The following is a 14,191-nucleotide window of genomic DNA, read 5'->3' on the forward strand; positions in this document are numbered from 1 at the left end:
AATCTCATGTCTACCACCAAGAATAAGGGTTTCCATTATTCCCCACTTTGGGCTTGAACAGACAGGCCAAAATAAAACTGCTTTGGGTCACTTTGGAGGTATGCTGTTTAAATGACACATAGATCTTGAGAGGCCAGAAGCTGCACTCCAATCCTTAGGACTGGAGTGTGGCTTTGGCACGGCTTCCAGCCTCTTAGGACATATGCATTATTTAAACAGCATATCTCCAAAGTGACCCAAAGCAGCTTTATTTTGGCCTGTCTGTTTGGGTTCTTTGCCACCAATATAAGGATCTCCTCCTGTCTTTCTGCTGTGCCATCAACTGTGGGGACCTTACTAGATGCCCTGAAGATCTCTGTGCAGGATATTATGCAGCTTCTAACACCAACTCTATTTCTCTGCTTCCACCACAGACACCATGTCTGAACCCTATCATTTAGCTGTCTGTCCTATGTATCTGGTTATCTATCTATCTATCTATCTATCTATCTATCTAGCCATCCAGCCATCCAGCCATCCTTGCATCCACCCAGTTCCTGCAGGCCAAAAGTTCATGATAATACAAAACAATACTTTATTAACAGAAGTTGCATGAAACAAAACAGATTAATAATTTGATACTATCAAAACAAGTATTTTATTCTCACTCACAGTCTTCACCTTGGTAACTCAAACACTTAAACACCACACATTAATTCCTAAACCTGACTGACTGACTCAAAGCTAATCCCCACTCATTTGTTCACTTCACCACACAACTCTCTAACTCTGAGTCCCAGTTTTGGGGAAAGGGTGGTGTATATATATATATATATATATATATATATAATCTTCATTCACCACCCTTATTCAAATCCCCTCAAACAATCCACCAGTCATTTCCAACATTTCATTTTTTCACCATTGCTGCCAACTTATTACTATGGTATCTAATACATGGGAGAACATTTTCCATTAAAAGTCTGTTACATCACAAGCATGTCCCTGAATAGGGTGGTGGAACAAGTGGAGCCCTCCCACTTCTGGAATGGAGATTCTGGATTCTAACCCTTGGTTTTCAGTCTTTTCAGTCATTACATAAACTTAATTAATGTATACTCTTTTATTTTAGATGTGATAATTGCTTTTTGGGAAAAATGTATTGGAAATGGGTTAAGATAGTATTTAAGGATACAGCAGTGGGAATAAATAAGGATTGGGTATGATGAAGGAGCCTTTGGTCATAATTGGTGAACCCGATTCCTGAGTCCTTTTGTACACACTTTATGCATCCTTTTTCCATTGAAAGTTAATTACATGCATGCTTTGAGATCTTTGTTCTGTATGATGAAGGTTAACAGATCTGAACTTTAAAACCCCACATAAATATTAAGAGTAAATTTCCCAGGATCCTGAGCCAGGTTTAACATTCCATGTGCACATAATTGCAAAAGGGCTACAGTTCTAGTAATGTGTGGTTTTGGCAATAATGAGCAACATTTGGCAACATAATGGAACTCGTATGTCTGTTATATGCGTTAAGAATGATACAGTGATCATAATGAACTTTATTTTCTGTACTTTATTTAAAAAAAAAGGAAGAATTTTCACTGAAAATGCAAACCTATGAGTCAGTAGTCTGATCTGAAGACTTTAGGTAGTGCTAACAAAAAGGTAATAAACTGCAAAGCAGGAGGATTTTCTCTCTTTCTCTCACCCTACTTTTTTTGCAAGTACGTTATCCAACTCAGTCACCTCTCGGAAGGAGGTGTGGAAAGGTAGATATATGTTGAGCTTTTTGTGTTAATGTTTTTCTGAACAAGTTTATAGGCTAAAATGACACCTCTTCAGGTGTGACTTTTTCTATGTGGAAATTTCAAAAATGAAAAACACCTGCTGCTGCTATGTGACTATTTTAAAAATAATCTGTGATATATAAAACAAAATACTTGCAAATGATTATCATTCTTGCTGTTGTGTAATATTTTGATCTCAAGGTTCAGTAAAGACATCATAAGGTCTGTGTGTTGTTTTTCAGCTTGAAGTGCAGTCCTGCTGTATGTTCATTCCAAATGACAGCCTTCCATCTCCCAGTACAATTGTATTGGGTGATATTCCTGGGACTGTCCGCAGCTGGTATCATGGGCAGGCTCGTATGCCTGGAACTCTTGTCCTTTGCTTACCACAGATAAAAGTTATGAGTGCTGGCCACAAATACATGGAGCCCTTGCAAGAGATTCCATTTGTTGTGCAAAGACCAATTCTTGAAGAAGGTAGAGTATTTCAAATTCTAAAAGAAGGAATTTTGGCACATTGCTACTATTTCCTATGAATATTTTAATATGATGAAATCACTTCAGATATAATAATGTTGTTTAAAAAATATTTTTTGGGAGGAGGAGTTGCTTCTAAAATTAATTCAGCTATTTGATTTTATTGCCATTATATAATATTTTCAAAGTGTGTCCTTCTTTCTACCATTATTTTCAAGATTTTTGTTCAGCTACAAGTATTTTCTGATTTTGGTTCTTATATCATTTAAGATTTAGTCTTCTTCTTTTTCTTACAAACACCCTCCATCCCCAACATTTGAATCCACTGATCATTTTGATTATTTGCCTTATTTTATTGGTTTTTTTCATTGAGTGTTACTTCAGTTTTAAGTGAGCTTAAGATTTTCGATTTTAATAATTTGATTGCTAATTCTTTGAAATTTTATGGGTCTATATTTGATAGGGTTTGATGCTATTGACAATTTCCCTCCTTTAACAAATTTTCTTTGGCTTGTCTGATGTCTTGAAATGACCATCTAAAAAGAATTAATTATTCTTGGGGAATTGCAAGTAATTGTTTGTGTTACTTGCACCATATGATGCTTTTAACCTTACTATTTGTTTTAAATAGTTAAAATTATAGCTTTTAAATAGTTAATTTTTTGTTTTGAACTATTCGTTTTTTTACTAAATGATACATGACAATTTGTGTGTAAGTAAGCATGATGTTTCCTATAGGGTCAGTTTAGTTTGAAAAATTTACCTGACCGCAACAATATTGTACAGGATAGTGCTTTTAATACAGATGCTTCCTACTTTTGTAGAAGAATAAAAATACAGTTGGACCTTACCAAAATATGGGGGACCTCAAGTCCACTTGTCCCTAATGGTGCCGTAATGTGCGTGCACCCACTAGCTCAGCCACATGCATGCACCACCATTGGGAACAATGGGCTTACTGTTTGCGGATGGTTAAATCCATGGATGACAAGCCTGCAGACAAAGAGGTCCCAAGGTAATATCACATGGGAACATCTCATTATGTGTGAAAATAATGAAGAACCCCTGCTAACACTTTCCAAACTGGAAGGGTTGCTACATGGCAGTGGCTGTGCAGGTCAAAAAGAATGTACCAAAGTTTCAAAAAAAACCAATGAGGAGGGACAGTAAAAATGGACAAATGCAAATGAATGAAAATCATATAAGTAATGGCCTAAATCCATTTGGTTTTCCCAAAACAGAAACAGTGGATCAATGTGAATTACTAGATCAAAAGTCATGTATGTTCATTCACGGAGTGGGTCTACTCTAGTATGGGTTAGTAACTGGCATTAGGAGTCCTGATTTTGCTATGCTATGAATTTTCTTTTAGCTAACCTCACTTCTTAGTGCATCTGCTTAGTAACTACATCATCAATTATCTGGAGAAAAGAAGTCCCCAGAACCCATTCCATCCTTTGATGTGTTTATCAAGTTTTTAAATTTTCTGCCTTTTTTCTATTAACAAGATCTCTCCATGGCTGATCCATTGTATGAGATTCTGTGGAAACCTTGAATGCGCTTTAAATGCATCAGATAATTTAGCACGATTAAGGATTGATTCTGAAATTATAAAAGCTAATGTTTAATCAAATAAAGAGGCTTTAAATGTCTTCCATTTTCTTTTTAAACTCAAACGATACAAACAACTGTCTGTTTAGGATTCTAGTACTACTCCTATCTTTAATATCATGCAGTGTTATTTGCACAACCACAGTAAAAGGTACATGTGTAAATCAAGTGCTAATCTGTATACACGGATCAAAACAAAAATTGAACTCAACTGTGGCCACACACTTCATCATTTCAAATACTACCTAATATTGTCAAGCTCACTCACTTGAAATCAACCAAAAAAATCTGAAAGTCTGGATGGAAAGCAAAAGCATTTGCCTAGGTAGACTTTCAGTGTAACTCCCTATAGTTTATATGTTGGATTAAGCTGCAGTACACATGTTAGTAATGACTTGACTTTTCATTCAGAGCTGTTCCACACTGAAAATCTTTGGTAAACTCATATATTTCTATTTAATGTTAATTCCTTCTCTCCAGAGATAAAGAAACAGAAAACTACTTAAGTAGTCAGTTGTGTGTGCATAATAACATTAATTTAAAAAGGTATTTCTAGCTTTCTCACATACTTTGTGAAGAGCTTGGAAATGTTGTTTATTTATTATAATTCTTAAAATACCCCTTGCCGTATTGGCAGGGGAGATTCTTGAGAGATACAGTACAAAAAAGACCAATATTTCCAGGTTTTACTTCCTTGGACCCATTGAAACTTTCAAAACATTCATTTTTGTACAAAAAGAACTTAAATGGGAAAACAATCATACCTTGCCCTCTATAAACAAATGAATGCCCTCTGTCTATAAAATACTTTGGATCCTACAAAGAATTTCTCTTGTAGAAAAAAGGGAGGTGGTGATTTTTACAGATCCCCCCTCTTTTCTAACTGTCCTAACCCTCCTTCCTCCCAAAGGGTTGGGACACTCTCAGATAGTATGAGATGTTGCCTTTGGCAGATGGTGAAACCCCCTTTCTCCTCACCTTTCCTCACTGTCTAGAACAGTGATTTCCATCCCCGGGGAGAGGTGGAAGGATCCAGAGGGGCAGTGAGATGGAAAGTGGGCAGAAGGGGGCCGGTGAGGGAAAAAGGGGACAGCAGGGAGCCTTCAGTCAAAGTATTGGTGTGCAGGAAAGACAAGGGGAACCAGCAACCTTTAGGACCATGCTGGGGATATAACTTCTTTTTAGGGTCCCCAAAAAGCCACTACACAGCCTCCCTAATCATTTTATGTGGGGTTATCTCCTGCTCTTTGCCTGCCCATATGAGTTCATTCGCTTACTGGCGTCGTTCGCTAGTAGTAGTACTTGGGAAACTTGTGTGAGACTTGGGTACAGGGCATTGCTTCTGTGACTCAGAGCAGCACCATTTGGGGACAGAGTAAGAGCACAGGGTGGCAGGGGAGAAGTGGCTGCAAACAGGAGCTTTCACATTTGAGAACCTGTCTGAGCTTTGTTGGGACCTGGCTGGTAGGTTTGAGTTGCACTGCTGCACCTGCTTTCTTTCATCAGACAGGCTGAGAGAAGAGGTAGCAGAAGAAACAATTTTTTGTGGCAGAGTGGACACTTGAAACTGTGTGGGGTGGACATGTGACTGAGGAAGGAGTAGCTGTACTCAATTCTTGAAAAGAGTCCTTTGTCTTGGAGTGACTCCTGTAATTAAAATCTCTCCCTTTCCCAGTCCACACCAATTCTCAATCCAGAGCATGTCACCTTTCTCTGCCCTGATGAAGGATTTAGAGTTCCTCTTCTCTAGGGTGAAGCTTCTCCCTTGCACCTGGCTGCCTTGGGAGCAGCAAAATAATCCAGTAATCAAAACTATATAAAACTTTTTCAAAAAATGCAAATCAATTTATGTCCCATCTAAGAGGAAATGCACATTCTTGAAATTCTCCCACTAGGGTGGAAGAGGAGAGAGAGAAAAGGGGGGGGGGTAAGAAGGAGAAAGAGGGATAGAGAGATAGAAAGACAGTGTGTGTTTTTATAATAACATTTAATAAAAATTTTAAAAAATGAATAGAAATTCTCCCACTGAAAAAATGAAGCTTAAACTGCTCTGTTTTGGTGTGCCTAGTTCTTTAAATACAGCCACAACAATACAGTTCTAGCACATGGACACATCTGAAGCATGGAATATGAGTCCAATTTTCTTGGCATGTAAGCTATACATGAGGTGAAAATGGAAATGTGAAGTTGAAGGCTTTCATGGCCGGCATCCATAGTTTTTTTGTGAATTTTTCGGGCTATATGTGGCCATGTTCTAGAAGAGTTTATTCCTGACGTTTCGCCAGCATACTTGGAAATGGTTAGGATCTTGGTGTTGCTTTCACTATAGAAAGTATTCCTGTTATAAATAAATATTTTTAGGTGACATTTGTTTATTTTTCACTGTATTTTTTTAGAATAATCAATTTGAGTATTTTTATTGATCAAATTTTTGAAGTTATTTACTGATTATTTCACTTTTTGTTTTGCTTTGTTCCTTATTCTCCAGGTGATGCTTTCCCTTGGACAATCAATCTGGATCATTTTAGTGTGTATACTCTTCTTGGCCAGCAAATGACTCTTAATTTAATAGAACCCATGGGCTGCACCTCCACCCTGGCAGTCACTTCGCAAATGCTGCATGCTGCAGGGCCTGAATCCAAGAACTCATTTGTTGTATGTCTCCATGTTGACCTTGAGTCTCTTGAAGTAAAATGCTCAAATCCTCAGGTTGGTGCATTTATTTGATTTATTGAAGTCAATTAAAAATCGCTTGATTTAAGGATTATTATTTTAGGTTTTGTAAAAGAAGTTTCTTTCTTTCCAGCATTTTTAAACCCTAAAAACAGAGCCATCAAGATCAGGGTACTTAGATTAAGATTTGCTTTGAAGCTCTTTCAAGTTTTGTAATTTAAATTCGTCTCAAAGTGTAATAGCTACAGCACATAAATGCATCTTTTGGCTGATGGAATGAAATCACTTGCAGATGTACTGTTAAATGCTGGGGCCCTGCCTTGCTGTCGCTGTGGATGCATCTGTTTAAATGATCTAATATAGTCTTTGTACAAATTAACACATACCTGCTTTCATATTTTTAAGCAAGGTAATGATACTCTCTGTTACAAGGAGCAGACTCTTCCTTCCTTCCTTCCTTCCTTCCTTCCTTCCTTCCTTCCTTCCTTTCTGTACCCTAATTTAACCTTTCCCTCATGCAGATTTTCAAAAGGGTCAATCATAAATCAAACATATAAACAGATAAAATATCAATGAATAAAACTTAAGAGAGAAGCAGCAAAACCAGAAACAAATCTATATAAGAAAGGAAAGCAGATGGTCAGCAACACCTCATGGCAGAAATTAATTAAGAGTTGTGAGGAAGAAAGAGAAGGAGCAAGTTGGGCAAAATATTCCATTTTTAAAAAAAATCCATCCCTCATACCTACACACTATACCCCAAAACTAGTAATTTTAAGGTTCACGTTGGTTTATAGAGTAGGTGGAATTCTTTGTTGTTGCTGTGGTTATTATTATTAACTGCCCTGGAGTCAACCCTTACTCATGGTGACCCTGTGGATGAGACCTCTCCAAGCCCCCCTGTCCTCCATTGTTCTGCTTAGGTCCTATAGGTGAGTCTATCCATCTAGCTTGTAATATTCCTTTCTTTCTACTTCCCTCCACTTTTCCTAGCATTATTGTATTTTGTAATGAGTCATGCCTTTTCATGATATGGCCAAAGTACAACAGCGTCACTTTGATCATCTTGGCTTCTAAGGAGAGTTCAGGCTCGATCTTTTCAAGGCCTCTTTTGTTTGTCTTTTCAGCTGTCCACAGTATCCTCTGCAGTCTTGTCCAGTACCATATCTCAAATGAATTGATTTTCTGCTTATCAGCTTTCATATCAAACCCAATTCCATTTTGGACTTTAAAGGTCAGATGCAGGATTTGGAAGTGATCTTCCAAATCCTGCATGGCCTAGCTACTAGTGAATATTATGTAATTTTGGTAAAAAGTGATCCAAAAACCTCAGTCCCCCATCAGTAACTAGGATGTCTCATCTTCTACCATTTGAAATTCCAAGCACTATTTTAATTGGCTCCATGTAACAATCTGTAATAATCCAATCTGTTTATAATCAAGGTGAAAGTAACAGTATCCTGATCCATTATAAACAGTCATAGGTAAATATGAAGTGTTTGCAAAGGTTTACTCTGATGTTTATTCAGGCCTGCATTCTCATTAGATTTGGATATGGAATGAGTTGAAACAGTCTTCTCCCATTTACCAGCTCATTCACCTAGTTAAAGTCACTGGTTCAAAACACACTGCAGAAATAATCCAATTTGTGACTGCTGTAACTGTTCTGGCTCAATGCTAGGGAATTCTGGGCAGTTAAAGCAGTCTCAAACTGGATTATTTCTGCTGTGTTTTGAACCATGTTACTAAACTTGAATAGGATGCATATGACCCAAACCCTGGAACATTTTTAGAGGAAATAGAGTTAGTGTTGGGTCTAGTAGTGATAACTGCTTGCCTCCTTGCCCATTTCTATGGTTTTAAAAACTTATGATTAAGGACACAAGCTTGTGTAGTACGCATTACTAGAGCACACCTATGAATTCATCATACATGTTCTGAGTCTACACAACTATAAGAGAGTATTTGATCTTGAGATTAGCACATTTTAGACTGATTGGACTCAGTAACCCATATCCACACAGATCCCTGAAAGTGGGAGTTATATTTGAATACACAAAAATCAAAATGCACACAATGACTGCATAAGAGAGTAGCAAATATTATTGTAGAGCTTCATAACTGGCAATGCATATGAAACACAAATAACTAGCTAATAGTTAAAAGACTCCAGGAGACCAAAGTTGAAATCCCTATTTGGCCATGGAAGCCCACTAGGTGACCTTGGACAAATCACACTGTCTCAGTCTCAGGGGACAGCAATGGCAAATCTCCTTTGAACAAAAGAAAATCTATGATAGGGTTGCCATAAGTTGAGGTCGATTTGAAGGGACATAACAACACCAGTAAGTAGCAAATTAACACTATAGAATTTAGTCTTTTCCAACTTTATGATTCTGTGATTCTATTCTGATGAGAGAGGTCTGTATGCAAGCTAGCATACAGGTACTAGCTAACAATTGTGATGCTGTAAGATCCAAAGTGATGTATATCTCTGCATTTCCCTGTACAATCACACAAACAGCTCCACAAAGAGAGATCTGAGATTGCCATTATAAAACTTGCAGAAAATGCATTAAAAATACTAGCTTTGTTCTCTTGCTTTTAATTTACTTATAGTTATAATTTTTAGATAAGCTACCAAAGCTACCACAACATTTAAGAAGTATTGCCAACACTGGGAATAAAAGAGACCACATAACAGGACTGGCTCCTCTTAATTATTTGATGTGTACATGGAAATGATTTTTAAAAAATCATTCTAGAGACATTGCCACCAGCATGCAAAATAGAAACCACCACCCTTATGATAATCAAATGCAGTCAGTGAAATATATCAATTTCAGACCAAGTAAAAACAATAGACAGCTACTATTGACCTATGACAGTGTATCTTAGCATTTCTTTTGTACAATGGAAAAATCCAGTTTTCTGTATTCTGTGTGTCAGCAACTGAATACTTTATATAAAATATCTTTATTTGTTATTTTTATATAGTAGATTTTTATACATATATGACAACCTGTAGTCATGCAAATTCCTTGTTTAATGCTTATTTATGAAGACATTATCCCTTAGAATTTAGTCAAACATGTTATACAGAATGTTATCTGAATATTAGAATGAATTATCTCAGATAGTTTATCAGTTGCATATTGGTTATTGGTGTTCTAGTTATAGATTAGAAACTTTCTATCTACCATGGGAACAAAACTCCTTCACTTTACATAATAGATTTTAGAATCTGGAACTGATTCATAGTCCACTGAAGAGGCAACTTGTATATGAGTCTGTGAAATAGTCTAGAAACTGTAAAATGAACTTTTTAAAAAAAATTAAAGCTGTAACTTAATGTTTTACACAATGAGTTGTACTGATTTTTAAGGCCTGCTTCCTGTACAATGATATTATTTATTATTATTAAAATTTATTTATATAGCGCTGTAAGTTTTACACGGGGCTTTACAAAGTCATACCAAAATACAGATAAAAACCTGCCAAAATACAGATAAAAATCAAAAGCAGCAAAATATAATCTAACAATTTATCATTAAAATAACTCTAAAAGAACACACTATAAAACAATACACACTAATACACATTATCTAATATCAGAAATTAGGTTGTAAGCAGGAAAGCTTCCCTAAGCATAATCTTTCATGCAAAACTTTCTTTCATAAGAATCAAAATGCTGTTTGTAATGTGGTTATGTCAAACTGATCTACAGTGGGCCCTTTTTATCCTGGGGGTGGGTGGGCTCCATTCTGGACCTCCTTCCAGCAGATAGCAAAAACTGTGGGACCTCAAGTTCCATGGTATTTAATGGTGGTGCACGCATGAAATCAGTGAGGCTTGCCATCTGCACATGTTCAAATCTGCGGATGGCAAGCCCATGGTTGGGGCAGGTGCACTGTATTTGCAATATGAAATCAGGCATTCTTAAAAGAGAAATTAAGTGATTTGTTAAAGCTAATGTTTATTTTTTCCTATATAAGGTGCAGTTGCTGTATGAACTAACAGATATAATGAGCAAAGTCTGGAATAAGATTCAGAAGAAAGGTGTTTTGCATCACTCTCAGGCCCATACAGAATCTGCTTCAGGGCCTGCACCTCCTAGCTCCCCAATTAAAAGCAGCGTTGGGACAGCTCCACCAGATACCAGCACATGTAGTCCATCTGCTGACTTTGGGACAACTACAGAGGTAATTAAAAATTATATTGGCATGTAATAGTGTTCTGGAAGATAAAGCCTGGGCAAGTGACCAAATAGAAATCAAAAGGATAAAAGATGCAAGTTAACTTATATGGATAAAGATTGAACAAATGCTGTAACAATAAACATGTAGTACATAAACATTTAATGAATCATGTTTGAAATTAAACATTGGAAACCCAGGAAGAAGCGATGCAAGGTTTAACATTATAGCTATCTTCGAACATAATGGCTCTGTTCACTCATAATAATAAACGTTGGCTTCCAGCTGGCCCTGCCCTCTCTCACATGGCTAAGAGGAGACGGTTGTAAGGCTTTGCTTCCTTTTTTGATTATTTGCTGTTTATTTATGCACAAAGCATAAACCATCTGTCCTTGTGTACTGCTCTTTAGAGACATTGGATTAAATCTTCCGTACTTTCACATCTAGCATTTCTGCATGTCTTGTAACACCTCTGTGTTTTCAGTTGATTGCAAGATCCACCAACTACAGCCAAGTATTTGTTGTGGGAATAGAGGGAGCCCTGATCACCAGAGGAACGTGCCCACAATGTTCAGGACTTTGTTACATACTTCCAAGAGGCATGTATACCAAGAGGTATGTAACCAAGTCCTGAACAGTGTGGGCATGTTCCTCTGGTTATATTATGTGCTTTCTCCTTTGATCTCACTAGAAAGGGGTATAGGGGAGTGGATTTTTTCTTAGCTGCATGCTCTTTTTACTCTTCTCACAGCTTCTAAAATACAGAGATTGGCTGCACCTCTGCAAGATTATTTTCTTTGTCGCTAATTCCACTTTTAAAGCTTTGGGTTTGAGATCACAGGTTGATCTTATTCTAAGGTGTTTATTCCAGTATGGACAACTGCTGAATTGGGGGCATAGTCTTTCTATCAGCTGCGGGACCTGACTGCTCTTATCTGCTGTAAAACCCTTGCTGTATTTGTTATTCATTGATTCAGTGACAAGTGCCAGTTTTGATAACAAATGCATCTTTTGAGAGGTTTGGGTTTCCATCCATTTCCAGCTCAGAATATTTATGAAGGGAATTCAAGGTCAAATGCTCAGCTCAGAAATGTCTTTTCATTATCTGAATTGAATTCTCACACCTGCTTTTCCCTGTAAGTTTTTATTCATTTGTTTCAGACGCTAGCGAGAAAGAGAGACTTTTTAATTGCTGCTATTGTTTAACAGATGGAATTCAGAAACCCAGTAGATCTCAATCTACCTTTTCCCAATCCCTGCCCTAGAAGACTTAAATGCCAATCCCCATAAGGATGTGTAGAGATAAATTTTGAAGCAATGTTGGGCCGGGGGAGAATGGCCCCTTTTTAATGTTATACTTTTTTCTATTTTTCCAAAAACTCTCATTTCTTTTTCTTTTTCTTTTTTTAATAAAAAGGGCCCATGTTTAATATGTATCCTGCCTTTTCTCCAGCCTTGGGGCTCAATGAAGGTTACAATAGTTACAACATATACAATTAAAAATACAAAAGTGAAAATACAAGTGAACTATCAATAGAATTAAAAGCTTGCTATTGAAAAAATATTGCCATTACAGCATGGTGCAGCGGTTTGAGCACTGGACTATGACTCTAGTATCAGGATGAGGGTTCAATTCCCTATTTGTCATTGGAAATCCACTTGGTGACCTTGGGTGAGTTAACCATTCTCAGTCAGCCCCAGAAAATCCAGTGTTAGGGTCGCCATACATCAGAAACAACTTGAAGGCACACAGCAACAATAGCTATTAAAAGTATTCTTGTAGTACGTTTGAGATTAATTGAAAGAAAAGGTGCTACAAGATCTCTCTACATACTGATTCTACAGACTAACACGGCTGTATCTTTGAATTCTGTTAAAAGGACTGTTTGTTCAGAATACAATTACAAGTTGAATTTACTCTGGGCCTAAACATGTTAAAGACATCGGATCCTGTCTGATTTGGAAACTAAGCAGAGTCAGCCTGGTTAGTACTTGGATGGGAGATGGCCAGTTAATACAAGGTGCTGTAGGCGTTGAATCTGCCTTGAATTTGAGGCTTTGTTCTAGAAACGGTGGTCTCTCACTCAGATGTTTAAGGGACAAATCTATAGAGATTTTGAGATTATAGAATGTCAAATCTTCCTTCATTCTAAGTAGAGCCTTTCTACTGATTTACTGTGTCAGACCATTCCTACTATCTGTCATCTGAATGTTGTTTCAGTGTTGAGATTCATCTGAAAATATTACCGTATTTTCCGGCGTACAAGACTACGCCCAGGAAAATCTTCCCCAAAGTCGGGGGCCGTCTTGTATGCCGGAAAGCCCCTGGGTCCTAAAGAGAGCCCTCGGCAGGGAAGCCTTCTCCCAAAGGCAAAGGAACGTCCTTCTCCGTTCCTTCCCTCCTTTGCTTTTTCTCCTTCCTTCCCTTCCCTTTCCCCTCCTTCCTTCTCTCCCTCCCTCCTTCCTTCCTTCCCTTTTTCTTCCTTTTCTTCTCGCTCCAGCCTGAGAGCGAGGCTGGCTACAGAGCAACCAATCCTTTGGAGTCACACACTCACAGTTTTCAGCCAATCAGAGAGAGGGCTGGAGAGTGGTCGCCACCCCACCCTCAGAAAAGGGTCTCTCTCTCTCTCTTAGCCCATGAGTCCCTCTGAGAGCCAGGCTACAGAGCAACCAATCCTGTTTGGATGGAGTCACACTAACAGCCAATCAGAGAGAGGACAGTGGTTGCCCCCCCGCCCTCACAAACTACAATTCCCAGGATTCCCTGGTTTTTCAAGGGAATTGCCTCCACACTTCCAGATCCCAGCCCCAGAGAATGAGTCTACAGCATAATCAGTGTTGCCAATTTAAGTCCACTTCTGCAGGTGCATTTGGATTTAATAATGATAACAATAATGGTGGTGATGATGATAGAGAGATAGATCTTATAGCACTTTTGAGACTCACTGAAAGAAAAGTTGGCAGCTTTCCTAGACTTAAGCGTACTTCCTCAGATGCATGGGAATTGTAGTTCATTGTGGCACCAGAGTGCTTTCTCACAAAACTACAATTCCCAGGGTTCCCTAGCACTGAGCCAGGGCAGCTAAAGCAGCCTCAAACTGGATTATTTCTGCAGTATGGATTGGACCTTGAGCATTTTTAATAACCAAGGTCCAAAACACACTGCAGAAATAATCCAGTTTGTGACCACTTTAACTCTCCTGGCTCAGTGCTAGGGAATGTAAGGTACTGCACTTAGGGCGGAAAAACAAAAAGCACAGATATAGGATGGAGGACACCTGGCTGAATGAAACTATGTGTGAAAGGGATCTAGGAGTCCAAGTAGACCATAAGTTGAACATGAGTCAACAGTGCGATGCGGCAGCTAACAAGGCCAATGCGATTTTAGGCTGCATCAATAGAAGTATAGTGTCTAGATCAAGGGAAGTAATAGTCCCACTCTATTCTGCTCTGGTCAGG

The 14,191-nt window shown here is 38.0% G+C and overlaps 1 protein-coding gene across 3 annotated transcripts in view; it reads left to right on the plus strand.

Annotated features, from left to right (window-relative positions):
* Positions 1–14,191, plus strand: part of VPS13B (vacuolar protein sorting 13 homolog B) — a 472,964-nt gene that overhangs the window by 232,323 nt on the left and 226,450 nt on the right. For all 3 annotated transcript variants that reach the window (XM_089517705.1, XM_089517703.1, XM_089517704.1), the window contains exons 23-25: positions 2,018–2,252; positions 6,352–6,572; positions 10,532–10,738. In XM_089517705.1, coding sequence (XP_089373831.1) covers positions 2,018–2,252; positions 6,352–6,572; positions 10,532–10,738 — 663 coding nt within the window. The remainder of the gene's footprint in view (positions 1–2,017; positions 2,253–6,351; positions 6,573–10,531; positions 10,739–14,191) is intronic.

This window comes from Sceloporus occidentalis, unplaced genomic scaffold, assembly GCF_023333645.1.
Source record: "Sceloporus occidentalis isolate IW3139 unplaced genomic scaffold, rSceOcc1.0.p SCAF_3, whole genome shotgun sequence".
NCBI classification, from domain to species: domain Eukaryota; kingdom Metazoa; phylum Chordata; class Lepidosauria; order Squamata; family Phrynosomatidae; genus Sceloporus; species Sceloporus occidentalis.